The 27247-nt window shown below is 52.7% G+C and overlaps 8 protein-coding genes across 8 annotated transcripts; 2 read left to right on the top strand and 6 right to left on the bottom strand.

The window, feature by feature from the left end:
* Positions 1-125: 125 nt before the first annotated feature.
* Positions 126-5180, bottom strand: CKM354_000910200 (inositol polyphosphate kinase VIP1; the record flags this gene model as incomplete). Its single annotated transcript, XM_044804509.1, has 2 exons — positions 126-4555; positions 4619-5180. The coding sequence occupies 2 exons, from the start codon at positions 5178-5180 to the stop codon at positions 126-128; spliced, it is 4992 nt and encodes a 1663-aa protein (XP_044660444.1).
* A 318-nt stretch (positions 5181-5498) lies between these two features.
* CKM354_000910300 (rRNA-processing protein UTP21) lies at positions 5499-8621 on the top strand (the record flags this gene model as incomplete). Its single annotated transcript, XM_044804510.1, has 1 exon — positions 5499-8621. One exon carries the CDS (start codon positions 5499-5501, stop codon positions 8619-8621), a length of 3123 nt encoding a protein of 1040 aa, XP_044660445.1.
* A 244-nt stretch (positions 8622-8865) lies between these two features.
* On the bottom strand, positions 8866-9852 carry CKM354_000910400 (uncharacterized protein; the record flags this gene model as incomplete). Its single annotated transcript, XM_044804511.1, has 1 exon — positions 8866-9852. One exon carries the CDS (start codon positions 9850-9852, stop codon positions 8866-8868), a length of 987 nt encoding a protein of 328 aa, XP_044660446.1.
* A 2893-nt stretch (positions 9853-12745) lies between these two features.
* CKM354_000910500 (uncharacterized protein) lies at positions 12746-13666 on the bottom strand (the record flags this gene model as incomplete). Its single annotated transcript, XM_044804512.1, has 2 exons — positions 12746-12833; positions 12903-13666. The coding sequence occupies 2 exons, from the start codon at positions 13664-13666 to the stop codon at positions 12746-12748; spliced, it is 852 nt and encodes a 283-aa protein (XP_044660447.1).
* Positions 13667-15630: 1964 nt separating this feature from the next.
* CKM354_000910600 (uncharacterized protein) lies at positions 15631-15985 on the top strand (the record flags this gene model as incomplete). Its single annotated transcript, XM_044804513.1, has 2 exons — positions 15631-15827; positions 15883-15985. The coding sequence occupies 2 exons, from the start codon at positions 15631-15633 to the stop codon at positions 15983-15985; spliced, it is 300 nt and encodes a 99-aa protein (XP_044660448.1).
* A 782-nt stretch (positions 15986-16767) lies between these two features.
* CKM354_000910700 (uncharacterized protein) lies at positions 16768-17454 on the bottom strand (the record flags this gene model as incomplete). Its single annotated transcript, XM_044804514.1, has 1 exon — positions 16768-17454. One exon carries the CDS (start codon positions 17452-17454, stop codon positions 16768-16770), a length of 687 nt encoding a protein of 228 aa, XP_044660449.1.
* A 5313-nt stretch (positions 17455-22767) lies between these two features.
* Positions 22768-24231, bottom strand: CKM354_000910800 (uncharacterized protein; the record flags this gene model as incomplete). Its single annotated transcript, XM_044804515.1, has 1 exon — positions 22768-24231. One exon carries the CDS (start codon positions 24229-24231, stop codon positions 22768-22770), a length of 1464 nt encoding a protein of 487 aa, XP_044660450.1.
* Positions 24232-24964: 733 nt separating this feature from the next.
* Positions 24965-26197, bottom strand: CKM354_000910900 (uncharacterized protein; the record flags this gene model as incomplete). The annotated part of the gene is made up of 1 exon (XM_044804516.1): positions 24965-26197. The coding sequence occupies one exon, from the start codon at positions 26195-26197 to the stop codon at positions 24965-24967; it is 1233 nt and encodes a 410-aa protein (XP_044660451.1).
* Positions 26198-27247: the final 1050 nt, after the last annotated feature.

The following is a 27247-nucleotide window of genomic DNA, read 5'->3' on the forward strand; positions in this document are numbered from 1 at the left end:
CTGGGTGCCGTCGGGTAGCGACGCAGAGGAGTCATTGGGTCCGGGTCTTCGATGTCACGAGGCTCGTTCTTGGTTTCGTCGGATACGACAGGGCGATCTTGCATATCATTGATTTCGATCTCGTCCTAATGAGCCGGAGTCATGGAGTTCAGTGCCTCAGGTGCAGTCTGCTGTTGCTGTGCCTCCGTCTCACCAAATTCTTCTGCAGGCGTCACGAACTGCTCTTCGGCGCCACCAAGATCCTGACCAGCATCATCGGGTACAGTGTCATTCGTGGCCACGTCGGTTGGCGAAGTCAGTAAGCCATCACTATTTACAGCACTCTTAGAGAACTCTTGTGGGTGCCGCTCTGACAGGTTGACAGCTGTGAAACTCTTCGGCAACTTGACGGTATCGAACTTCTCTCTGAGGGTCTCCAGTACGGTGCGCCATTCGCCATGGTTAGTAAGGGAGCGACGAGGGGCGCATCCTATGCAGTGCTTGCTATCCAGCTGCACATCCAGAGGATCGAAAGTATGGCAACCTGGAGATATGGTGATGCGAATGCTGTAATTGAAGGGATTCTGTTGAGGCTCATCAGGATTGGCAGCATTGTGCGCACAAGCATCAGGATTCTCCGACTCGTACAGCTCGAAGCAGATTTGGCTCAGATAGTCAAGCTCCGGGATGGCATTCCGCGCGATTTTGGTCTGCACACCGCCTTCGAGAATGCAATTCAGTAAGGTGTAGATGTGCGACTCTTTGGTGAAGTAGATGAAGGACTTGCAATCGTCGGAAGCCTGCACCTCCTCCAGATCCTTGACAATCTCTTTGAGAAGTGGCAACGAAGTGAGAAGACCAATCTCCAACTTCTCGCTATCTGTGATACCATACTCTTGAGGACCAATAAAGTCGAAGAGAATCTTCGAAAGCTTGTACATCTCGTTGAGCTTTTCCAGGCGGACGTCATGCTTGACCTTTGACTGGTTTCCCGGCATCCCTCCCGTGAAAAGGTTGAAGTATGACGCGGAAGGATCGTCTGCGTGTGCAGCTTGCGTCTGGACTGGAGGTGCTGCGAGACTCTTGGCCACGGTTTGCAGGTCCGCACTCCTACGTCTGAAGCCAAGTCGTTGAGAAAGGCTTGGCTTGGGCTCATCTTTCACCTCACCATCTTTGCCCTGCCGTGATAGACTTTGCACGCTGCTCTCCATGTTGGAGGCATTTGTACTTGCGGTGTCGCTCCTCTTTGGAGGCGGCAATTGCAAGTTATCCATAGCAGGCAGGTCACTGCTGGTTCCGCTGGGTCCGTTCGACGCAGATGGAGCTTGTCCCTCATGCGTATGCTCGAACTCAGTTCGTGCCTGATCACTCTCAGTACGCTTAAGCGTGGGCGATCCGATCTCGATTGCCTCAGCGAGCATGGCCTTGCTTGGGGTAAAGACCCATTCCAGAAACTGACGATTGTGCAACGCATCGAATTTCATAGTGTCGTAAAGTTCGCTGACCTTGCTAGGATCAACCTTTTCGGCGTCAGTAAATTCATTGAACAGCTTCTCCCATCGCTCTTTGAAGAGTTCTGCATCTTCGCCTGTACACCACCTAGTCTGGATTGTGGACGCCTTCGCATCTGTCGCATTCTCCCATGGCACTTTCGAGGCAGCTGTCTCGGTCGTCGGACTCGTGAGCTCTCTGCCTTGGTTGGCGTGCGCCGGGCTCTTTTGAATCTTCTCCAAACTAGAGACAGCTTCGGAATTCTGTAGCTTGGCAAAGTTGTTCCTCATTACTCTGCGATGAAACTTCATGAGATCGACCACTTGACGCACGACCACGTAGGGCTCGGGTGTTCCATCCTTGGGCCACGCAAACTGCTCGGGTGCCTTCTCGCCCTTTCGCAGCAGACCTTTGAGCTTCTTCTTGACTCTGTCCATTTCATCTTTGGCTGCATTAGAGTCGTCCAGCAGGTCCTTGCGAACATGGATCTGGTCCTCATCAACATCCTCTTGGCCCAAGAAAGCTCTGGCGAATATTGATGCACTGGTAGTGACGCGTCTCTCAGATGATGTGAAGATTGAGACGTCCTCTAAAACTCGGCGATTCATGAGAGTCAGGTCGGCACGCATATTCTCTCCCAGATCAGTCGCCTGATAGCGTGCCGAGTGTGTCGGCTCACCACCCCATTTCATGACCAGCTGCAATTTGTCCAACACAAGATTTTGATCAGCGGCCGCCGCTCTGGACATTGTAATCTCACCAAGCGAGTCGCTTCGATGCTGCGCGCGAAGCCCAGCAGGTCCGGCTGGATCGTCCCAGCTGGGCATCTCTTTTGACTTGGTTCGGGTGACAGTCTCGTCAATCTGGGCAGGATCCTCGACCATCGGTATGCTTTGCCGCAATGGCTCTTTCTCTTTCTTGTTCTTGTCTTCTTTGCCCTCCTTGGGCTTCTTGAACATCGGCTTGATCTGAACCTTAGTACCCGGCCACGCGCCCTTCTTGGCCAAAGCATTTGCAAGAGTGCGAAGCTTGTTCATATCCTCCACACCTTCGGCCATTGCTTGGCGAACAGCTTGCTGGACGCTGTGTAAAGCTGCCTCGCCAACAAGCAGAACCTCTTCCTGATGTCCTTTGAGGAGATCTACAAATGGCTTCGTGTGGAATGTGAACTTGAACTTTTGCTTTGGCGTACGATCTGCATGGCGAATGACGGCGACCATGCCCTTGAGCTTCCACTGACTCTTGATGGCAGGTGCCGGTGCATGCGAAGGTGCCTCAGAGTGTGCAATGGAATCTAAGCCAGCAGACGTGGGCCGCTCAGGTGGGATGTCCTTGGGCAGGTCCAGGGAGCCTACTGCCGGTGGAGGTAGCATCTCTGTGTTCGTACTTGGCACAGTCGCACTGCGCTTGTTGAAAGAGCCCTTGCGCTCCAAGGTCGGCGGAGAGGTGATCGGACTGGACTTCCCACTTGGGCTCTTAGCCGCATGAGGGTGACCAACGTGCTGCGCGGCATGATGCACACTCTCTCGAAGCTGAGATATACTACGGCTTCTCAAGACATGACTGAGCACTCCGCGATGGCCGGTACTATTAGGCAAGTCTTTGCTGCTCGTCGTGTTAGGCTTCCGCGACATGTAGTCCGGCATTGACGTAGGAATGAGGCCGTCTTTTTGCTCGCCCTCGTCAATGTCGCTTGGAGTTGCTCTTCCTTGCCATTTGATCTTCTCGCGAATGAACATGTCCTTCAGGATCTTGGCGCATTTGTCGTAGTAATCGTTATTGTCCTTGACAAAGCTCCAGCCATTGACATCGATAACATAGCTTTTGTCATCAACGCGTAGCAGATCAAATCCGCACACTCTTTGCCCAAATCCTGAAGCGATCTTGGCAGCCATAATCTGCTCCTCCTTGTTGAGTTTGGTCACGTAGCGAATCTCCTTTCCGTTCGGATTCCGCTTCACCACGCCGTCAACCACGGGGGACTTGCGAGTTTCCGCGTGGCAGAATTCGGTGCCGACTGTATATGCCTTGACATCTTCGGCATTTTCCACCTTAAGGAATTGTTCGTAGATGTAAGACGACTCTGGTTCGGTGACGGCGCGTGGGATAGTGAGCGAGTCGTCCTTCTCACTCGACTTGTTGTTGACCTTTCTGAACAATCGCCGACCTCCACCACCCTGCGACTTGGGGTAGTAGATGTTGATGTTGTGATCTTCTCCGCTGGTCGGCTTCTCGACAAATGGCTTCTTCAGCCTGTGGCCATCTACAACCAAGGTGTCATCGTCATCCTCCATGTGAACGTCGTCCGGCGGTGGTTGTCCACCACCTCTGCCATCGTCTGACCCTATGAGCTCAACTCCCGTAAGGTGCTTCATTCGTGCCGCAATGTCAGCTGTCAATGCAACAGGACCTCCGTCCCGGTTCACTTCTATGCGCTCTGGCGTTGGCACGCCCAATTTGTCCAATATCCGCAAACACATTCGGCGGTCCCAGAGCACCGTCTGCATTGGAAGGTCGTTTACACAGAACGGTCGCCGTAGCTTGGCATAAGCGATCGCTTTTTCCAACGGGAACCCATCACTGAAGAAGGATATCAAAAAGTCGCACACAGGCCAATTCTCAACGTTTTCGTCCAATATGACTTTGTCTCCAAAAATGATGACCTCAAAGTCAGTGTCCTTGCCAACCAATCGGTTGAGAATGTTTCTAGACGGCTTGCTTCTCGCTTTCGAGTCCAGTGCGCAAATACCAATCGTGCCGATCTTCGGAGCCTCGTTTGGCCGCTCTGTTGAATGTGAAACGCTCGGCGGTGCGCTGCCATTGATGCTGCCTGACACTCTACGAGAAGCAGCAGGCGTTCGCCCTCGATTCGGTGCGATGGTTCTACCTTGGCGCGATGTCTGGGTAGGAGCGGGAGAGGAAGGAGGGTTGACGGGTGAGCCAGAGGAAGTGCCTGAAGGAGCAGAGCTGGTGTTCTGTGGTGGCTCACGCAATGAGCCATTGAGACTGGGCGACAGTGCTCCGTTCTGACTCTGGGTAGTGACCGAGAGATTCTGTGTGGCCGTTGTAGCGGCGTCTTGCCTTGCTGCAGCATCACCATCATCGTCAGCATCTACAATGGCCTCGAGCACATTGGAGAGGTGTCTACCATCTTGATCCGAGCCTCCTCCTAACGAGCTCGGGCCGCTCGTGACAGCACTTCTCCCTGGCCCGTAGAGGGAGGAGAAAGACATTCTGTTGCTCTCTAAGTCGGGCTCGGTTCGGCGAATGGCACTGGGAATGCCGGAGTCGGACTGGGTTGCCTTGCGAAGGGCGTCGAGCGTCGCGTGGACGTCCTCGGGGGCGGGAGCAGCTCCGTCCTGCTGAGAAGACATGGCGTCGGCGGGGTGCACATATGTCGTGGGCGTGGCCAAGGTTGGTGCTTCCTGGCGGGACGAGCGTCGACTGGCAGCTTGGTACCGAAGAGTATTAGGCTTTGGCGTAGCGGGCGGTGGCATAGAAATACTGGCGCGGTTCGAGTGATCGGCGGCGATATCTAGATCTGCATGTCGACCTTTGCGATTGGCGTTAGAAGCGTGCGATGCAGATAAGATATGGCCCGAAGAATGCGACTTGGTGCTTTCGCGGGATGTCGTGCGGGAGAGAGAGGAAGACGGAGGCTGAGATTGCTGCTGCTGCTGCTGGTCTCCAGCAAACGACGAGGAAGGCATTGCCGGCTTCCTACTGGCTGGCGACTGCCAACCCAATTGCCAGAGACAGCGGCACTAGCGACGCACCGAGCAGGGAAGAACGATGGGCGAGACAGAGCTGGTGCGAACGCGTACATCTGCCTTGCTTTTCACTCGTTCATGAACGCACTCCCGCAATTGCGCCTGCCCCACCACCGAAAAATGCAGCGTCATCCTGCAGCCACAACATTGACACGGGCCATGCGGCTCAATTAAGCTTTCGCTCAGTGGTCCGAGCTTGCTTCCATGTGAAATTTTGGCTGGACGAGCACATGCTTGATCTCAGCGCGTGTTATCACGATGGAGGTCGAGGGGCGTGTCGCGAAGAGGCAGAAGCTGTCGAATGGCGTGGCAAAGGTGCCGCGATCCGCGGGACAATCGAGAGTCTTCGCGCCATACAGGACCGTCGGATTGGTCTCGCCGACCGCAGTACCCTTCACCAGCGTGCCGCTGGGCAAGACGACATTCCAGATCACCACTTCTGTAGGCCGAAGCCTGCAAACGTACGATTTACGACGAGGCCTCAACCTGGTCTTCATCACCCGACCACAGACTCCCGAAGTCATCACCGCGACCGCAGCATGGAAAGATTGCATTTTTGCAGCATGGGGAGGTGAAGAGCCGCAATCGGCACGAGGCGTATGGGTCATGAAGCGAGGCAAGAAAGAGGCAGAATTAGAATGGCCGACAGACTGCGATGAGAATGTCAGCACTTTCTGCGTGCTGGGAAGCTGGGTTATTGGGATATGCGATACACAACTGCTGGTGTGGAAAACGACCACCTTGGAGCTCTACACATCCCTCCGGGGCATTTCACCTGTGCACTTCACCAGCTGTATCTCTGGGCTACCTACTTTCTTGAACAAAGTTATCGTAGGGAGACAGGATGGCAGCGCTGAAATTTGGAATGTCTCCAGCGGCAAGCTGGTCTACACCATTCTTCCACCTTCCACTGCATATGGCGCTGTGACTGCTATTGAACCAACCCCCGCGCTGGCTCTGATTGCCATTGCGTACGAGAAAGGTCCGCTGCTCATCCACGATGTAAAATCAGACCAGACTGCGATTCAGCTCAATACACCTGCAGGTGCTCCGGTCACTTCGATAACATTCCGAACAGATGGACTTGGTGCCGGAGAAGATGGAAGGCTGGCCGGTGTCATGGCCACGGCTTCTACTGCGTCTGGAGATGTTACCCTGTGGGACCTCAACGATGGTGGTAGGAAAGCAGGTGTACTCAGAGCTGCGCATGCCCAGCCTACAGCCACGACTCCCGGAGGAACCAGCAAGATCGAATTCTTGGCAGGTCAAGCCATTCTTGTTAGCAGTGGTCTTGACAACAGTCTGAAGACATGGATCTTCGACAAGACGCCCTTCGACCCTCTGCCCAGAGTACTGCATGAGCTCAGTGGTCACGGTGCGCCAGTCTCGAAGCTGATGTTCTTGCCTACAGCCTCAGACGGCGCAGATGACGATGGAAAATGGCTGTTGTCTGCCAGCAAAGATCGCAGCCTCTGGGGCTGGTCGTTACGTCGCGATAGACAAAGCACAGAACTCAGCCAGGGTGCAATACAGAAGAAGGCCAAGAAACAGGGCTTGCTGTCTGGTGACCGAGATGCTTTTGAAGATCTCAAATGTCCGCCCATCACAGGAATCGCATGCGGCTTGAACAGAGACGGTGGAATTGGCGCTCTGCCCGGCAAGCATCCCATTTGGCAGAACAATGCCAAGTCCAAGCAGGTCAGCGCTGAAGTCAGTGCTATGACAGGATGGGAGAGCGTGTTGACGGCACACGAGAACGATTCCAAGGCACGAACTTGGTTTTGGGGAAGGAAGCGTGCGGGTCGTTGGGCATTTTCCACAAGCGATGGAGGCAACGTGACATCTGTCGCGCTGTCGCCATGCGGCACTTTTGGTATCGTTGGATCGGAGAAAGGCGGCATTGACATGTTCAATATGCAATCTGGCATACATCGTCAACGCTTTCCTGCTCGATTGACACCAATGCAGGCGAAGCAGTTGAGGCTGGACGTGGAGCGCAACAATTTGGTCTTGGAAGACGACGGCAAGAAAAAGTTCTATCGAGGCCAAGGCAAACACGCAGCAGCTGTTGTGGGCCTCGCGGTCGACAGTCTGAACAAGACCGTCGTTTCTGCTGGCGCAGATGGCAAGATTAAATTCTGGAGCTTCAGCAATGGCCTGCTGACAGGTCAGCTGGATTGGTCGAGCTCGACGGGCATACTTGACATGCGGTTCCATCGCGCATCGGACCTGGCGGCTTTCACCTGTGCCGATGGTTGCATTCGCGTGATCGACATCAAGACACAAAAGCTGGTGCGAGAGTTGTGGCGCTCACGAACGCCAACAGTTGAGCTGAAGGGTCTGAAGTTTTCCGATTTCACATTCTCCACAGACGGACATTGGCTCACCGCTTCTGCTGGGCAGCTAGTCTTCCTTTGGGATCTGCCGACAGGTCATCTCGTGGATCTGTTCAAGCTCAAAGACGAGTGTACGACTCTAGCATTCTCGCCCACGGGTGAGTATTTGGCCACTGCGACGAGGGACAATGTCGGAGTCGACATCTGGACCAACCGTAGTCTCTTCACCCACGTCTCCACGCGTCATATAACGCAGAAGGAACTCCTTGCAGTCATTCATTCGACCACGACATCAGCTCCGACAGCTTCTGGCGAAGGCAGCACGAACCTCATCGCAGCGAGTGCACACGAGTCAGACGCAGAAGAAGACGAAGCAGCCATCGACCTGGACACAGACCCAGCATCGGAACTCGATACTCTCTCCGCAGATCTCCTCTCCCTCTCTCTCGTCCCGCGTTCCAGATGGCAAAACCTCCTCCATCTTGATCTAATCCGCCAAAGAAACAAACCCACCGAAGCCCCCAAGAAACCCGAAAAAGCTCCCTTCTTCCTCCCCTCCCTCCAAGACCTCCCCCAACAAAAACCCGGCGCTTCCTCGTCCACCAACCCATCCGCAGAAGACATCGAAAAAGAACGCCCCCGCGTCCTCAAACTCGCCTCATCCGGCACGCAATCCCAATTCACAACCCTCCTCCACTCCTCTTCTTCCTCCCAGGATTTCTCCCCTTTCCTCACACACCTGCAATCTCTCCCACCCGCCACAACCGACATCGAAATCCGCTCTTTATCACATACTGATAACGAACATGTCGCTTTCGTGCAAGCTTTGACGTGGAAGTTGAGGAGTAAACGTGATTTTGAATTGGTGCAGGCTTGGATGGCGGTTTGGTTGAGGGTTCATGGGGATTTGGTGATGCAGGATGAGGAGGTTAGGGGTGTTGTGAGGGAGTATAAGAGTGCTTTGGAGAGCGAGAGGAAGAGGGTGGAGAAGTTGGTGGGGTTTGTTGGGGGGATGGTGGGGTGGGTTAGGGCTGCGAGGGTGTAAGAGGGAAGAGTGTATGTCATGGCCCTGCCCGCCGCCGGCTCTAAAGAGCGTTTGAAACGACAGTGTTTTGTGAGGCCCTGATGAGCAACCAGCTTGTCGAGGCGTTTCCTTATTGAGACATGCGGCAAGAATTCATATAAGATGTACCTCAATCAACAGGTACTAGAACGTGTGCAACGATTGCCTGAAATGAAGACTGTTGACCACGCTTTCAGTTGCAAGCTACTCTCGGTTGGCACTGCGTTCAGTCCGAAACTTCGTACAAGCTACTCTTGTTATCATCTACTTTGGTAAGATCTATCACAACAGCCTCATCGTCAACATCATTCGCTTCATATGCATCACTCATGTCGCCTTGATCATTATCATCGTTCTCCTCGTTCTCATCATTCTTACCATTCTTGTTCGCATCGTCTTCATCTTTATCATCGTTTCCGTCATTCGCATAGTTTCCGTCATCCTCTTCATCCTCGTCGTCCTCGTCGGTGTCATCCACTGCGCTCTCGCCACCCGAATCAAAGTAGTCGCTGTAGGGAACAGTGTCTGGAAAATGCTGATGAAGTATGCTCCATTTGTCTCTCCGCTCACGCGTGCCGTGCAGGGTCTCGATGCATTCATCGGACAAACATGACGGATCAATGCCAGCAAATAAGCAGAACTCGACCAGTTCCAGATCGCCACCGATACAAGCGTCTCGCAGTTCAGAGTCATCTTCCGGATCCGGAGTCGCTCCAGCAACGAGGAGGCAGCACAGCAGCAGTGATTTTTCTCTCCTTGTGACATGTGGGGACATCTCGGAGGCATTCGCGAGCGCCGTTGTCGGTTTCAGCGAATCCGCTGGCATGACACACCGGTTGACATCCGCTCCGTGCTTGATAAGCATGATAACAATTGCCAGACTCCTCCAGAGAGTAGGCCGACATGCCATCATAAGAGGTGTCTCGACCCAGTCGTGTTTCGACCCATTTGCCGAAGCACCAGCCTGGAGAAGCCTCTGAACCACCAACTTCATTCCGCCTCGAACAGCAGTAGAAAGCGCTGTGTAACTGTGCATACTTTCCACATCAAATTTTGCGCCATGGCTAATGAGGATCTCGATAGCCTCCAAACAGACAAGCTCTCCTCTCCCTCTTGGCCCCCAGCCACGTTTGCAGCACAGATGTAGCGCGGTTCGTCCCGCACCATCTTGAGCATTCACATCAGCACCTTTCCGCAGGAGGAAAGCGACCATTTCAAGGCGATGACATTTCATCGCAGCGTGCAAAGGCCTTTCTCCAAGGGCCCGGTGTCCGCGGTCTGAACGGGATGCATTGATACTTGCGCCCGCGTCTAGGAGCATTTGTGCCACCTGTAAGCTTCCATGATATGCAGCATTGAAGAGGAGGCTCTGCTTGTACGGCGATTGTACCGCGGAGTACATTTCGTTTAGCAACATTAATGTCCGCTTAGGCTTCGGGTGCCGGCTAACAATTCTGGTGAGCAGGGCAGTGTCATCATTCTTGACAGCTTGTCTAATCCCCGCCCATTGCTCTTCTTCCGGATTCCATTGTTCAAGTTCGTCCCCAAATTTCCATTGCTCAACAGCAGCGACGATTGCTTCATCTTTTGAGGCGCTTGTTTCCGGCATTTTCGAAACATCGTGATCATTCTCCAACGTATTTCTCGGCAGTCGAGGTTTGGAGGCCACAAAACCCCGAACGAACTTGAACATCGAGATTTTTTCGAGTCCATGCTTTGGGTCTTGCTCCTGAAGAGGATCCAGCGACAACACGAGACTTCGCTTCCGTTCCAAGTCGGCAGCGGTTAGTGTCTCGATAGGGACCTCGGGCCCCTGCCCATAATCCCGGTGATTGCATATTGCCTTATGCTGCTCCAGGTATTCGCTTGAAAATGTCCCCATGCAACGACTGCATTCTCGAAGACCTTCCCCAGTATGTTTTTGCCTCTCGTGGCGCGTAAGATATTCTTTTCTGGAGAACGACTTGGTACAGCTCTGGCACTGCCAGGAAAGCTTATTTCCACTGTGTTGCTCTCGCTTATGTCTTCTCAATGCATCTGAGCTGTTGTACGACTTTTCAGGCGTACAATGCGCGCATCGGAACATCGTGCGGAGATATCAGATTGATGGTGATTGGGGAACCCGTGCTTTCGGATCCGAAATGTCAGGTCCAGGTGCCGAAGTGCAGCCCACTTCCGCGTGGTCGAGATGCAAGAAGTGTAGAGTCTGAGGCCTTTCATTGCGTTTCCACGAAGCATGTTAAAGACTGCATGCGGAACCGTCGCAGAGAAGACGTGGCGGCGTAGCTGACGACAAGGCAAGCTTGGATCTGGTTCACGTGACCCGACCTCTGAAATTTGTCCCGTTCGGGCGCGTGTAGAGTCCGCTGTGGCTTGCTCTGAAACCAACCAGATGGATTTGAGGCTGACAGGTCATGCCAACGCATCCCTCCGATGTCCATGCACTGCTGAATACATGCACACAGACTTGGCAGACCTCTGAAGATTGCTCTCTTTCGGCAACGCACCGCCCCACGACTCCTTGAATCCGATCTTAATGGCAGAGCAGTGACGTGCCACGCCTCGTTGTGACGCTCGGATTCAGACCTCTGAACATTGTTCTCTTCTGGTGATGCATTGTCCTGGACCTCCAAATTTCTCCCATTTTGGGAAAAGAGCGAAGCGCCATGTGAAGACTACCTGATCTTGCAGGTTCTGTATAAGTACTGTGGGCTCTGTTGAGTCCCGCTCATGTGTACTATCTTCCGTTGTCCAATTTGCAAAGCATCGGCGTTGAGCCAAACGGTGAAGCATCGCAATAAAGTCAATATCTCAGACTGAGATGGAACGCAAAACCCTATCCAGGCCAAGCAACGATTACCAGCAAGTCCTTCTCGCCGCACTTTTTGGAGTCATCACTACGATCCTCGCTGTCGCGTCCGTGATCGTTGGGTATCTCCAGCTACGCAAGTATAGACTGGCGCATGCAGTGCCCGAAGTTGAGCGCGGCATCGACGCCGTAAGCCTGGCCGACATCCAGTAAGTTATTGAACACCAGCCTTCACTCGACCATCATGCTGACATCCATGAGGACTAACGCCAACACTTCATCGATTCCAGACATCGCCTCTCCCGGGCAACAGGTCGCTAGGCCAAATGCGGGTGCTCTAATGCCACCAGAAGTCGAAGAACAGTGACGCCGTGCGGGAAGAGATGGCAGAGACGTGCAATGGATATAGACGCGCGTTGAGAAAGATTAGAACGTTATGACGTTCGAACGAAACATCGTAATAGAAAGTGATAAGAACAAGAAGAGATGATGTTGTCAGTAGAGATTTTAGTTAGATAGAGCAAAGCACTATACCGACAACGCGCCGACGTAACGCGTCCCGGCTAGGTCTTAGCAGCATCGCTGTTATCAACATTAACTATATTAGACGTCTTTGCATTGTCCTCTTACGTTAGAACCTCGTCCAGGACTCTGTACACTTCGCGCTCTCATTGTATTGCGCCTATAGAACCGCAATCTCAAGGAAATTGTAAGCAAGAGACCTTTTGCAAACCTTATACTTGATGTGGGCTTCTTTACCGGTACACTATGCCGCTTACTCTTCGATCTCGGGTCACTGCAGACTTCGTTAAATCCGTTCAGAGAGTCGGACCTCATAATTCTATCACCTCACCTCTGTTCACAAAAACAAATCGCTATTTTCCCCAAAGCTCTAGCAATTCCTTAACCCCACTCCTGCGAGTCATTCCCCGACGGGGGAGGCTTGATCCTATATCTCACCCCTCGTTTCTTACCGCCCCATTGCATTTGTTCCGTGCATCTGTGAACTGGTACGGTGTGATTCCAGCTTGTCTTGCTGCCGATGTTGAGATTAATCAATATGGGCCTCTTAAGAACTCTGTCCGATTCGAGAGTCATTATCAATCCGAGTCTTAGTCTGCGCTGTAGAACGGTCGCCAGATGTGATAGAGCGTGGTGTCTCTCACAGCAGCGTAAAGACTTTCATTTGTGCGCCATTCGTGGCCCTGGTCACGCCCTTTCGTCTGATTCGTCGTCAGAACAACTACCATCGTCATTAGCCAAGGTTACGTTCTCCTCAAGGTCCTCATACAGTATCCTACAAATCCTTGCCGTTCTCATCGTTCTCAATGCCTTCGTAGTTCTCGTCATTCTCAAGATCCTCATCGTGTTTGCCACTCGTGTCGCTACATCCAGCACCGTTCGCATCCTTCTACACTGCATCCTTCCCGATCGAAGTATTCTCGTCCTCGAACATGTCTGGATAATATTGCTGGAGCAATTCCCATTTCTCTTTGCGCTTATCGTATAGGCGCCATGGGCGCTCGTGCAGGCCTCGAAGAGTCTCGATACAATTCTCTGACACTCGTGACGGATCAGCTCCGGCATCGAGGAGAATTTTGATAACACTCGGGCCCCCATATATGATAGCAGTCTCCAGAGGAACTACATCTCCCAAATTTGGGTCCGCTCCGACGGCAAGAAGGCGTGACGACATCTCCTCCATTCTGTTGATAGGAACATAGGGGCCACAGCTATATGCGAGCGCCGTCCATCGTAACTGAACCTGTTCCAACATGACATTCGCACGGAATTTATACCCTCGGAGCGTATCCAGGTCCAGCCCACTCGAGTGCCCAGGACGCGAGTGACACCGATTGACTTCAGCTCCACGCTCAAGCAACATATGCACAACAGCGAAGTTTGCATAATAACACGCTCCCATAAGTGGCGTTAAGTGACCCTCTTTGGAAGATCCGTTCGCGGATGCCCCCAGGTCAAGCAGCCTCTTTACAACCACGTGGATACCTTCTATAGCAGCGACACAAAGTGGGGTTTCATTCCAATTGTCTTCGACATCAATACTCGCGCCACGTTCCAGTAGGATATCAACCATTTGCAAGTTTTCAGCCTCATTGTTCCTCCCGGGGTAGCTCGAGCACGCTCGAAATAGAGCCGTCCGTCCATCGAAATTTTTTGCGTCCACATAGGCGCCTCGTTCAACCAGATATTCCATCATCTCAACCTCTCGATGGACCGCTGCTCTGTGAAGAGGAGTTTCACCATTTTCCACTAAGTTGATGCCCACACCTGCTGATAAAAGCATTCGCGTAATCTTCATACTCCCATAAGCTGCGGCACGGTGCAACAGACTTGTGTAAGAGGCCTCATTGACTAACAGCAAGGCTTCCCGAGGATCACGGTAGCTGCCAACGATCGGCGGGAATAACGTGATGTCGTCCTCTATGACTGCGTAGTCAGCATCTCTTTGCTGTTCGACGCTCAGCTTTGGAGGCTCGAGGGCATCGCACACTGCTCCTTCCTTCCGCGCGCTGGAGCGCGATGCCGTCACGACTCCGTGCTTATTCGAAGTTATCGCTTTCTTCCGGCGGAACATAGGAGTCACATATCCGCGAACGAATTTTAGCCTTCGTATTTCCTCTAACACTATCGCGGTTCTCTCATTGCCAGCCTGCATTGCATGGGGAAATGAAATCGGGTGGTTCCATTGCAACTCCACAATACGCGCTTTCCTGAGAGGTGGTTCGGTCGCTTGTCCAAAGCATCGAGATCTGCATGCTTCCATGTGCTCCTTGAGATACCTGTTTGCAAATGTCCTCAAGCAAAGGTCACATTCTCTAAGATATTCTTCAGTGTGTTTCTCCTTGACATGGCGTGTGAGATGATCTTTCCTGGGGAAAGGCTTCTGGTTGCAGTTTGGACACTGCCAGGAAGGCTTGATCTCGCTATGATGGATCTTTCTATGCCTTCTCAGTGCGTCCAAGCTGCCATAGAATCTTGAGGGCTGGCATTGTGAGCAAACGTGGGACTTTGCAAGCTTATCGAGTGCTGGCTGGGATTGTTCAAGTTGTGTTGCCATTTGTCATGCTCAACGACCGAATACCGGAAGAAGCCTCTGAACCATTCAGTGCGTGCGCAAAAGGCACAAAGTTGGAGGTAGACAATATCGCAGCTGCAAGAGCTCAACGAGAAGTAAGTTCTAGGGAATTGATGTAGTAATTCCAGCGCGACTTACGAAAGAGGCATTAACTGGGAGGTCGGTGCGACCGCTTCTGCGCAGCGCGTGACGTTCCGCCAAATCCAAAGCATGGTGACATGGCCCGCGTTCTGTGCAGCTGTGCGAAAGGGCCCGCAAACGTGGCGCCTGCTTATGCACGAGGCTGCGGTCAAGAGGCAGTGCTGACGAGTTCCTGGCGATTAGTCTTGTCCAATCAACTTCGAGACTCGCGGTTCCACGCGTGAGAGGATCCAGCGCACGTGACAGACCTCCCAACATCTACCTCGATCGGTGATTGATCAAGCATCTTGTGGTTGCTTGGCTCACCGCGCCCGCGAGCAGATTGAATCGCAGCAGCACGAAGATCACAGCCCTCAGCTTGACGACCTCCCAAAAGATACCTTTCACTAGTGGTCTGGCGTTAGCAGGCCTCCAGGAACTGTCCTGTAACGGCTAGATCGAGGTGGCTTGTAACATGTTAGCGCGGTCACTTGAAAGACCTCCCAACCCTCTCCACCCGGGGCCTGGTAGTGCGGTCCGACTGCAGACCCCCCAGAATTTGCTCCATCTGGACATGCTGGAGTGTCCAGTATCGTCAGACCTCCGCAAAATTGCTACGTCTGGAGATCTGGTGTCGGCCGTACTGTGCACGCCAGCGGGTTCCATGCAACCGACATGCCACAGGATCGCTTGTGCATACTGTAGTGTAATCCCAGCGATTCCTTTGGGCCTGCACCGTCGCAGACCTCCAAAGATCATCTTGTCGTAGTAGCGGAAGATGGAAATAAGGCCTTCGCATGGAAGTCAAGCCGTCGTCTTCATGGCACTTAAGTACTGTGCATTCCTAGTTCAGGGTCGCAGATTCGTATGGTGTCAAAGTCGTCGACTTCTACTTCTTCATTTCGATTCGACCCCACGCCATTGCTATCGGCCTAGATACCACGCATTGCAGCGCTCTGCTCGACATGGACGACACAAACATCGCCATTCGGAACAACGACTACCAGCAAGTCCTCCTCGCCGCACTCTTCGGAGTTCTTACTACCGTTCTCGCTGTCGCATCTGTCGTCGTAGGATACCTTCAGCTACGCAAGCATAGGCTGTCCCATGCAGTAGGAGATGTCGAAACCGGCGTCGATGCTGTCAGTTTGGCCGAACTCCAGTAGGTTCTTCCAGCATCGGACATTGGTTCCGCTAGTTTGCTGATGTTCGTCCAGCTCTGACGTCGCCCTTGCTCCAGGCGCAAACACCCCAGCTCCCGAGCATCAGGTCAATGGACCGAACACAGACGCTCCAATGCCATCAGAAGGCGACTTGTAAGCATCGGGGTAGATATGGGTGGAAGCGCAGAGTTGCATACAGGACGCGCTTCGCGAGCTTTCAGAAGATACATCAACTAGTTGTGTGAGTGATGTGTTAGGGCAGGGTTCGTAGTAAGAAGAAGTGGTGCTGTCGTGACAGTGGTGACGGGGAAGAGTTCAAGCCCGTCACGTCGACGCACCAACGCGAGCGACGTTGTCTTGGCAACCGAATTATACTTCACATTGTACGATGTACGTCTGGAGGTCCAATTTCAACTATAGTCTGCATCCCCAATCGCATTCGAGGATAGCACTACACATCCATGAGTACGTATTATGTCGTAGTAGGAGGTGGGAGTCGGCTTTGCGAGAGCAATCATATACGAGCCAGTGATTCATCAGCGGCAAGAACAGCAGAGAGAAGCCACGTGCTGACTTGGGAGGAATCGGCTTCGTTCAATTTTACGGCGACTGATCTCGGCGGCCTGTTCCAGACTCATTCAGGAGTGTCACAATATCCTCTCCTGCACTTTGCCAGCCAAGCCTTGCAGCATTGCATACATCTCTGCTTATACCCGCGCGAGCCGTAAGTTGGTATGAGACTATCTCATATCGTTGACATCCTCGCATACGGTCATGTATTCTACCGATCGGGCTGCACCTCATCGCCATAGGTGTCTTTGCTTGGGCCCACGTTTGAGAAGGACGGCCGAGGTTGACTTTGGATCCACGCCTTAACGAAAGCATGACGAGCTACGGTGACCGGCGCATGTTTCAAATCTCCAGCAGCGGTGCGGAATCCTATCCACCTGCAACGACATCGGCCAGTGCAGCATGATTCCGAAGTCGCTCAGCTACAACGACGTATGCCTTTCGAGCGGATAGAGTCAAAGCTGTATGGTTTCGAGAATCTGGTTGATCGACCGGCGCGCCATGCTTTAGTAGGATTTCCGTGATCTCAAGGACCTTGTCCTCATTGTGCCGCCCTGATGCAAGAAGAAGGTGCAGAGCAGTCGACCCGAACAGGCATTGGAGGCCTGCATTAGCACCGGAGCGGAGGAGGTAGTCGGCCATCTCAGCATGCCCATTGAGTACCGCACAATGGAGTGGTGTCCATTTGGCCGCATTCCTTGTGTCCACGTCGTATCCTTCAGACACGAACATCTGTGCGATTCGCATACTGTTGAGTTCTGCGGCACCGTGAAGTATGCCATTACTCTCGGGATTGGAACCAAAGCGTCGAGACGAGCGCCGGAAAGAACTGTTCAAGGCCGCCAGATTCGACGAAAACTCCAGAGGTTCCGCCATCTGTTTCAAGGCCTCTGGATCATCCTTGGCGACTGCATCATAGATGATCTGAAGGCTCTCTTGATCCAATTTTGGTGAATTAGGTACATGGTCAAGATGACGGCGCTCGTGTTGAAGCGTATTTTGTTGGGGTCTTTCTTGTTCGGATATGTCCTGTTCGAGGGCCTCTCGTACGGGCATTTCCTGTGCAACGATGTCTTGTTCAGACCCTCCCTGCTCGCATGGTCCCTTTCCAGGTATTTCCTGTTCGACTATTTCCTGTTCGACTATTTCCTGTTCGACTATTTCCTGTTCGACTATTTCCCGTTCGAGTATCTCCTGTCCGAGCAACTCCCGATTGCTCCTTGAATTGCACAGGCTGGATGTTCTTGGATACACGAATCCACGCACGAATCTGATGATACTCGGCTCTATCGAAGTTCTTTCGAGAGATGGAGATTGCGAGGTCGGCTTAGGTATTGCTGCTGGCTGCCAAGATATCCGGGTGGGGATAGTGCATTGCACTTTGTCGTCGGGACGCGCTGGCGCACCTTCTCTCGGCCGATGCTTGCATTTTTCCTTATGCGAATCTATGTAGCGACGTGTGAAGTCTCGCATACAGTATTCGCACGCTTTGCGGCGCGGCCCGTGTTTCTCCTCGGTATGTCGTCTCGGATTTTCCATTCTTTTGAAGTTCCGATTGCATATCTGGCAATGAAACTTCACGTTAAGGGGGCCGTGAACATCCCGTTTGTGCCTCTTGAGTGAGGATAAGGTACTGTATGATTTGTCCGTGTTGCATTGCGAACAGAGCCACTTATTGTCGAGCATCCTTTCCTCGATGGCAATTCTTCCAGACAATAATTTCACCAGATGTTGGACAGGTAGGACCACGAGCTGTTGAGCAGTCACAGAGCCAGAAGCAGGATGTGGACGGTTGCGCGCGGCACAGACTCTGGGATCTTTAATAGCCACATCGCGTGTGGGCTAATGGCGGAGGGTCCAAGATCCTAATTGTTAGCGAAGATGGCTTCAAGCATCCCAACCCTCCTTCTCATACTCTTATTTGGCCTTCGATGGCAATCGCACCTTCAACTCCTTTCCAAAAACAGTTTCGGTTGTCGAGGCTACTGGCGAGTGATGTATCATCAAGGACGATCCCTAAACCTCCGAAAGTCTTATTTGCCCTTGGTTGATGGTCGAACCTCCAAGGCTTATCCCAAAGCAGGCCTGTACCGGTCTTGGTCGATCAGCGGCGCATGTGTAGTAAGCACGAATCCCTGAACCTCCGACTGAATTCTGCATCGATCGATTGACATCACGGAAACCTGCTACTTGTTGCCAAAAGCAGATTCGGAGGTGCTCTAGTGCCATGCATCTCAAAACTTGCCGACCCATCATTGGTTGATGCGCGCTGGGTAGCTAATCCTTCTGTCTCGACTCCAGCACGGCAGAACTCATCATGAAACACGGAGTCGGTGAAGACAGGCAGGTACATGTCAGATCTGGTGATGGCCGTCGCGTCGCATCACTGCTGGTATTTTGATATACTCAGCTATCTCTCAGCGATCGCTCGCGACGAACGCGACTTCTGCCTTGCGCAGGATTGCAGGCAACGCAATCTGTACAGCCTTGCTGCAGGTGCGGCCTCTCGGGCTCCTCGGGCCTGTCGCTCCCCGTCGCACTATCAACCTGCATGACGGATCAACAGATCCTTCCTGCGGCGAGTCTGGCTGTTTGCCAATCGTTGTCGCTCGAAGGTAACGTGTGCCATGATTGGGAAAATCTCAGATGTACGGCAATCGAACAATGGCCGGTCCAGCGAGCTCGAAAAAGAGCTAGTAGTCTGTTCGGAGATTCCGACTATTCTACTCCTCTGCTGCTGGACCAGCGACTGCGCAATATTTAAGGCCAGGCGTGAGTCTTGCTGCCTGTGAAGCCAAGAAAAATCGCAACGATCATGTATTTCCAGATCTGCCAGCTCTTCATCCAGATGCGATCCCCGTAGGAAGTATGAAAGCTCACCTGCTAGATGTCCGAGCCAAACTGCATGATCGCGATTGATGAGAACAAGAAGAGATGATGTTGTCAGTAAAGAGTTCAGTCGGACCCACGCCGACAACGCGCCGACGCGACGCGTTCCGGCTGGGTCTTGGCAGCGTTTCTATCAACCACATCAGACGTCTTTGCATTTTCCTCTTGCGTTATAACATCGTCCAGGGCTCTGTACACTTCGCGGCTCCATCGCATTGTATCCATAGCACGAAACCTGATGATGACGAGCACGAGGCCCTTTTGCAGAACCTCATACTTGACGCGCTCGAGGATGGCCTCGAACTTCTTTGCCGATGTATATCATGCCGTTTCTCTCTGCGAGTACAAGTCACCGCAGACCTCACTCGATCAATCCAAGAGTCAACAGTAAATCCTCAAACTTCTGTAACCTCACCCCACTTCACGAGAACGAACCGCTACGCTCCTTAGACTCCAGCATTCCCTCCACTCTACTCCTCCGAGACACCCGGTAGCGGCGACGGCACTTTCATGCGCTTATCACCTTGCCTCTCATCCAGTCGAAAATATCGCTCTCTTGCTGTTCGGATTCCTGCAACTCTGCGCATCCCCCGGATCGACACAAACGTTCACTCCGCAACCTGTGGAATCTCCACTGATACACTGTCCACTGAAGCAGTCTTCTGCGCCTCCACATACCTGACCACAGGTACGGCCGCCTGCCGAACAATAGCCACCTCCATTGACTGCCTTGTAGCAAAGACAATCTGAAGCCGCATTTTCACAGGGATAGGCTTGGGCACGGGGTTGGCATACGTTCGGCGCCTGGGTGCACGAGCCGCGCTGGCAGATGTTGCCTGAGCCGCTACATTGGTTTTCGCATGCACCGCAGTTGTTGTAGTCGTTGTCTGGGTTGATGCAATATCCCCGATTTGGGCAGTAAGTTGGTTGGGTATCTGGGCAGGTTTGAGTAGTTGTGACCGAGGTCGTGGTCGTTGTGGTCGTGAGGGTGGTTCTAGAGAGCTGATCAGCATTGAACAGGCCAGCGACTGCCTAGCCGCCGCTGCTACGGACTACGCGTTTTCCAATTCCAGAAGGAGCTGGCATGCAGACGAAGCCATGAAGCGGGCCGATCGCGTGTATATGCACTTACGTGGCGGTTATTTGAGTGGTCATCTCTGTAACGACTATTGTTGTCGTTGTCAGAATGGTCGCATTGAAAGTCCTGCGGTAATCAGCTATTATCATTCCTTCACAAAGTGTTGTGTAAGAGGCTCACGATGTTACGGTTGCAGTGGTGCTCAAAGTGGATGTAGCAACAACACGCTTGGTAGTAGATGGAGTCGTGGTGATCTGATGCGAGTTGTGAGTGTCATTTCCGATATGTGAATAACCTGGAAGGCGTTCTTACTGTGGTAGTCTTCGGTTTCACCACGCACTTGCACACAGAGGTAATGTACTTATTTGGCTGCTTGCACAGACTACTGAACCTTGCGGCTTGAGGGTTCGGGGTAGGTCGGCCAGCGACCGCATCCCGCTTTGCATTGGGGAAATTTATGATGGTCGTTGCAACGGTCGTTGTTGCTGTAGACGTTGATGTTTGCGTCACTGCAGGGCAGATCGTCAGTCGACAGCTGGGGTTAGGAGGCGGGATGGCGACCCACCAGTATTGGTTGAGGTCGTAGTCTGTACGATCGTGCTACTAGTGCTGACTGTTACAGTCGTAGAGAACGGAGTGACGCTGGACATAGTGAGCATGAAGTCTCGACGCTCCATTCTGATCCATCGTACCTTGACGTTGCAATTGATAGAGTAGTAGTAGCTGTTGTCCATATTAGGCAGGTGCAAGTAACATGGAGGGCGCTGGCTAACTTGTTGTGGTCGACACAGTCGTGGTAATCGTCGATGTAGGGGCCGTCACTGTGCTTGTCTGCTTAGGCAAGGGAACTTTCTTCGAGCAGTACGTTTGCGCCGGGGGATAATTTCTCAAAGCGCAGCCGATGGATGAATAGACACCACTCTTGCAACCCGGATACTGGGTTGCAGCTGCCCATTGCGGCAGGGCTAAAAGACCGACAAGGAGCTTGGGAAAGGACTCCAGACGCATGATGATGGCTGTCGATCGATGTTTGATGTTGCAAGAAGTCTGTCAGGACGAGCGCAATAGGATGGGCTGGGACAGACAAGGACAACAAAGTGATTCTTTGGTCTCCTGATCTGACGGGATGGGCCACAAGCGTACACAACGCCGTTTAGCTTTCACCAATCCCGCAACAAAATTGCGTGGTTCTGGACAACGTCCAAAGCTGGGACTAGCATTACGCCACATGCAGACTTGGCTGCTTCATCAGGTTAGACAAACAATGTGCTTGACACGAAAGCTTTTTTTGTGGCTGGCTGACCCCGCGTTCTGCAATGCCAGATTGAGATGGAGGACGGCTGGACTTGGGTTTGCAAGAAGGTAATCGAAGCAAGAATGCGGTGGACAGTGTTCTGACAAGTCGTCAACAAATACTTCAATGTGTTCCTCGGCCGCTTCTCCATCATGAATGTCGTCGAAACAGCCAAGGTGTGCCGACATCCTGGTTCTTGCTTTCTTATACCGCACTGGTAGTTCCCGTGAAGCTGTCTCGATCAGGCCGCTTGAAAGTGGCGTTTCTGGCCGACGGCCAAAGGAATGTTGAAATGGGTAGGATAAGAGCTGGACACGACGAGAGAAAGTCGTCTCCGTTGCTCTTGTTACTGGTCACATGCTCCCTTGCAGAGGTGTATGCATGCGCGTGCATTTTCTGAGGATTGGTGAGGACCGAGGAGAGCACGGAGCAAGATGTTCGAGGTCCCGCACAACACCTGTAGTAACAGTGACACACGGTTGCTCATGACAAAGCCCTATCATGGCGACTCTTGTGCGTGGAATCGCATGTCTGTGGCTTCAAGTTATTGCCGCAGCATCGCTGATTTTGGAACCAGGTCGTGACTGGAAACTGCGACGCTGGAGAGCAGGAAGGCATGGTTCCAGATAGGTCAGCGTCCGGTAGGCGCAGCTTCAATGTCAGTTCATTGAGTGCTACGATTCCATTTTTTTCTGGGCCGCGTCATCAGTCATCATGACTGCGAGGACAAGTCAGCGCTTGCAAGAGAAGGAAGTGATGTTGTTGCTCGGAAGTTTGTCAGCCTTCGCATCCCTGGCAAGAGACATGGGTGCACGATTCCGGGTCTTGGCACTGTCTTCCGCTGCTGTCCCACTATACTGCTGCATCGACACTGCAACAAATATGATCTGTAAAGTGGGAATTTCGTCGACATGGACATTTATTTGCATACCATTGCGAGTGGTCAGTCATTGGCCGATTCCCTGCTAGCGGTAGACGACAAGAATTGACAGAAGCAGAATGCACTAATTCGATCGCCACACTTTGCCGTGCTCTATGAGCCGTATTGGCCTCCTGGGCAAAAGCAGCCTTCTCGAAATGAACCATCAAGCTTAATTTCGCCGACTCTCTACCCATCCATCACACTTGCTCTCGGAACGAAAATCAAATCGCACCTATCATGCCGAGAACGATACCCATTCGCTTCAAACGGAGCCATTTTTTCCGGCGTCGTCTCAGGAGCAACCTCAACCCTGAACGCACGAATAGTCTTATGAAGTATCAAACGCATCTGATATATCGCCATATTAGCTCCCGGACATCTGCGCGCGCCAACACCAAAGGGTGCCAGAAGACGTCGTCGCTCGGCGTTGCGATTTTCCTGCAACCATCTCTTGGGATTGTAACAATCGTAGTCAGGGAACAAATCAGGTCGTTGCCGGCTCAGAGACAGTGATTGTGTCGTGACGACAGTACCCTCTTTCAGGTGATATCCGAGCACGTCGAGGCCTCCACTCGGAACCAGGCGACTTCCAGTAAGGGCTACCGGAGGCCGAAATCGAAGTCCTTCTCTTATACATGCGTCAAGCAACTTCAAAGAGGAGAGATCCTGATCCTCGTCCACGGCCAGGAGTTCCTCGTACAGGTCCTCTAACAAATCGTGATTCTTGGCCAGTTCGTAATAAATGTACGCAAGCGCCGAAGTGGTCGTCTCAGTCGCTGCGAGAATCTGACCTGCCATTTCGGCGCTTATCTCATCTTTCGTCCAAGTTTGACAAGGATATTTAGCTTCCGGGTCGAGGAACATGCTATAGACGTTCGGAGCATTGTCCGATGCATTGGCAGCTCGACGTTTCCCGGCTTGTTCACAGATTTCGACCCCGAGGTGGAACAACGCATCGCTGGAATTGACACGGAAACTTGCGTGCGGAAACGGACTATGCTTCAGCCAGCTGAAAGTCCACTCTGGGAGACAGAGACGCCAGACCACGAGGAAGTTGTATTCGCCAACCACGTGAGGAAAACTCTCCGAGTGGAGCTCGATGTCGGGACCTCCCATCAAGGGAAGGGAGTTTTTGAGTAGACAGATCCGCAGGTGGCGCACAATGTCTTCTGAACGTGCTCCCTTTGATCTGTCAAGGTCTTGAACCATGGCGTCGATATTGTCTGAGAACAATTGATGCCTTGTCTTGAGATGGTTGGTGGTAGAGGAAATCATGGTAGGATGCCGACGCTGTCTTGCAATTTCAAACTGAGGATGTGTAACGGTCCACTCATGACCACCTACACGCAAGGCCCGGATCGCCGGTGGTGATGTATCCAGATCCTTGCGAGTAAACATCTTCTCAACAACTTCCAGATCATTGACAAGGACAATGTCAGGGGCGATTCTCACGATGGGCCCATACCTGGTGAGGAGCTTGTCTGCTTCCAGCGAGAGACGGCCATTCCATCGTTGCCACCGAATCCAAAGTGAGGTGGTTGATGCGATCCACGGACCTGGCACTGATTTGCGAGCACGCGACGAGCCGTGGCGAACAAGATTGTCAAGCAATATGCAGGAGAGCAGTGCAATGATAATTATGAAGAGCATTGTAGCTGTAGATTTGGCGTAGCTCGGATGAGTGAGTCGAGAGCTTAGGTTCGTCGAGCCGGACTATATGACAATTGTGGACCATCCTAGAGACTTCCCTCGAGTCACCATTCTTGATCTCGTATGTGGATTGGTATGTCATGATTCGGTTGAAACCTGTTGAGCATACAAGCATGTAATTATTTTCGCCGAATGGCATTCGTAATGTCGCCTGCTGAGGTCAGACTGAGGGTTGGCGGCATCATCGAATTATAGGGTCGTGGAAAAAGCGGCCACAATCGCTGCCAGTAGACCAGCATCTCCACCCAATCGCCGCGTGCTCAAGCCATCAACCTGCTCGTCGAGGCTGTAGGTTGTCCAGTAACACTTCCATCCGTGGTGTAGTAATGGGATCGAATAACTGGACTGCACCCTGCGAGCTGACTTACACGAATTCGTATCGAAGCATCTGGAAATAGCTTAGCAAATCATCTCCGGGCCGTAGAATTGTGCACGCTATGCTCTCTTCTTTCAGTCCGCCAGTTCTCGGTGTTACTCCCGGCCATGGGTTATCTCCGCCCTGTCGCTGTTGAGCGAGGCTGGCGCAATCGATGAAGGATTATTTTATCGTGCCTCGTCCTCACTGCAGGCTGTTACAAGAGAGGAACGGCCCACTCTGCGCACACTTCTCGAGAATTCTTTTAGAGATGAAGCTCGTCTTCGTACCCGATCGAATCCGGCGTGTTGCTTCAACTCATTGCAGTCCAAGACTGCTCACATCACAATTCGGTCTTTGCCCAAGCAGCATTTCGCTCATTATCTTGCCTGTTCCGAGACTCAAACTTATGCCCCAAGGTCCGTGTCCTGCACATACATAGACACCTCCAGACGGCTTTGCCATCGTTCCAGAATCCGTGTGGAGCTTGTCGTCAAGTATTCTCGCAAGTATAGGGTTGCCGCTCCTGGTCACGGGTCGGAAGCAAAGGCCCTCTCTGATCACTTCAAAGTCGTCCCCTATCAAATTCTCCGTCACCCGTCGCAACTCCGCAAGCGCTTGCGTGTCCACCTTCGCGTTGGTGGGCAGATTCGGGAGAGGCAACCCAGGATCGTTGAGTCCAGCAATGTAGATCTCTTCTCCCATGCGACTGAAGACCTCAGGAGACCAATCTTCTGAGGCACTCGCAAAGACTGCGTGACAGCCAGTATCCTCTTGTTTTGCAGTCCAGCGAGGCGAGCGAACAACTAAGCTGTATCCTGCGAGTTTGCTTACAGGAACGCGTATCGGTGCGTCTGGAAATAGCGTCGAGAAGACGTGCGATGTCCATGCCCCGGCTGTGATCAACAGTCGAGTGCAGGGTATACTCAATTCTTCCCCTGCTGCAGCGTTGTCGATGACCACTGCAGCCAGTCGCCCATCATCTTCTCTTTCGATTCCTTTTGCCTGCGCTGGCTGATGCAGCTTGACACCTCGCTCCAAACACTTCTCCAGCAGAAACCTGCACAACCTCTTCGGATCAACCTGTGCCATCCCGCCCTCTTCACTCAGCACTTCCACCTTCCCACCTCTTGTCCTACGCATCCAACCCGGCCCTTCTCCGTCAGCATAATGTTCTACTCGCTCGCCCGCCGCAACCTCAGCTCGACTTCCTCCTTGCTCCAGCCACTTCTGTCCTTTCTTCTGCTTGCTCTTCCCAACAACGACGCTCGTTCCAGTAGTCCTAGCGTATCCCCATTCCTTTCTTCCACCATACTTCGTCGCCAATTCCTGATGTAAGCGGAAACTCAGCTCTCCAAGCTCCGCTGTAGCAGGTCCGAACCAGTCTTCTGCTACGAGTCCGCCGGCTTTCCCTGATGCAGAGGCGAAGAGCTCGGGGGAGGCTTCCACGAGATGGATCGTGCCTGAATGGGCGGTCGGTTCGGAAAGGTAGAAGGCTGTGGCTACACCTATGATACCGGCGCCGAGGATCACTATGCTATCAGTAGACATTGTACGTGCGAAGAACTGGTGTTGTGGAAAGGAAGTGGCGAAAGAAGAGAGCTATCATGTTGAAGTAGCTCATGCTGATGCGTTGCATGATGACGGCAATCTGTGGCCTCGATCAAGGCCTCCTGCCTTGGTCGGCTACTTTCCTCAGCAGTGAAGTCATCCAAAATGTCTCTGTCTGTTCGAATTGGACGAATATCGTGTCTGAGAAGGGCATTGAGTCGACTGGATGGTTGGAGGCCGCGTGGAGGTGGACGGATCTGTGATAGCCCCGCCAAGCAACAAACATGGTCAAGCTTGTCGACTTCAGCTCCTTCTGACTTGAGCATGTCGTGAACGTTCTGTCCAACAAACGCATGATCATTGCCAGAACTCGGGAAGAGTAACATCCCCGTTCAGCGGTTATGCGACAGTACGCTCTGCTCAAAGAAAGCTTGCCGTGAGGATCATGAACGACTTCTCCGGCGTCTCCTACTTCCATAGGACGATATTTGTACTAACATGCCTTTCGCAGCGAAGATTGACTCTCAGGTGGCGTGCAGCGCTCGTGCTGCGTTCTGGGTGTCCGAAAATGTGCTCTCAACACCTCACAAGTCCTTCGGAGACTCTCCATCTCGTGCAGCCGCTCGAAGCTCCTCGGAAATACACCATCTCGTGGGATCGCTCAAGCAACAACGCATGAAGATTCCGGATCTCCTGGCGTGCGCTCGTTCAGAAGTATCATTCGATCAAGCATGGATCCAATCTGGGTATTTCAGTGCGCCTGCCACCAGAAGTACGACCAATCCGGCGCCGCACACATCAGCAAGCTTATAGCCAAGACATCCCACGCGAAGCACCCAGCGATTAGAATCACCGATGGTGCAGTGGATGCAGTCTTTCAGACGTAGAGCCAGATCTTTGAGGGCTCCATACTCTCTCGGCTTGATCATTGCCCTCAGTAGGGGAGATGGGTAGCATCTGCATGAAGCTGTGGCAGGAACAAAGTCATCGTACGCGCGCAGCTGGTGATCGTCTACCGTTGGCAGTGTCGGCCGAAGCTGCTCGCCATTC

Source organism: Cercospora kikuchii (assembly GCF_019650295.1).
Source record: "Cercospora kikuchii DNA, contig_00006, whole genome shotgun sequence".
Taxonomy (NCBI): Eukaryota; Fungi; Ascomycota; class Dothideomycetes; order Mycosphaerellales; family Mycosphaerellaceae; genus Cercospora; species Cercospora kikuchii.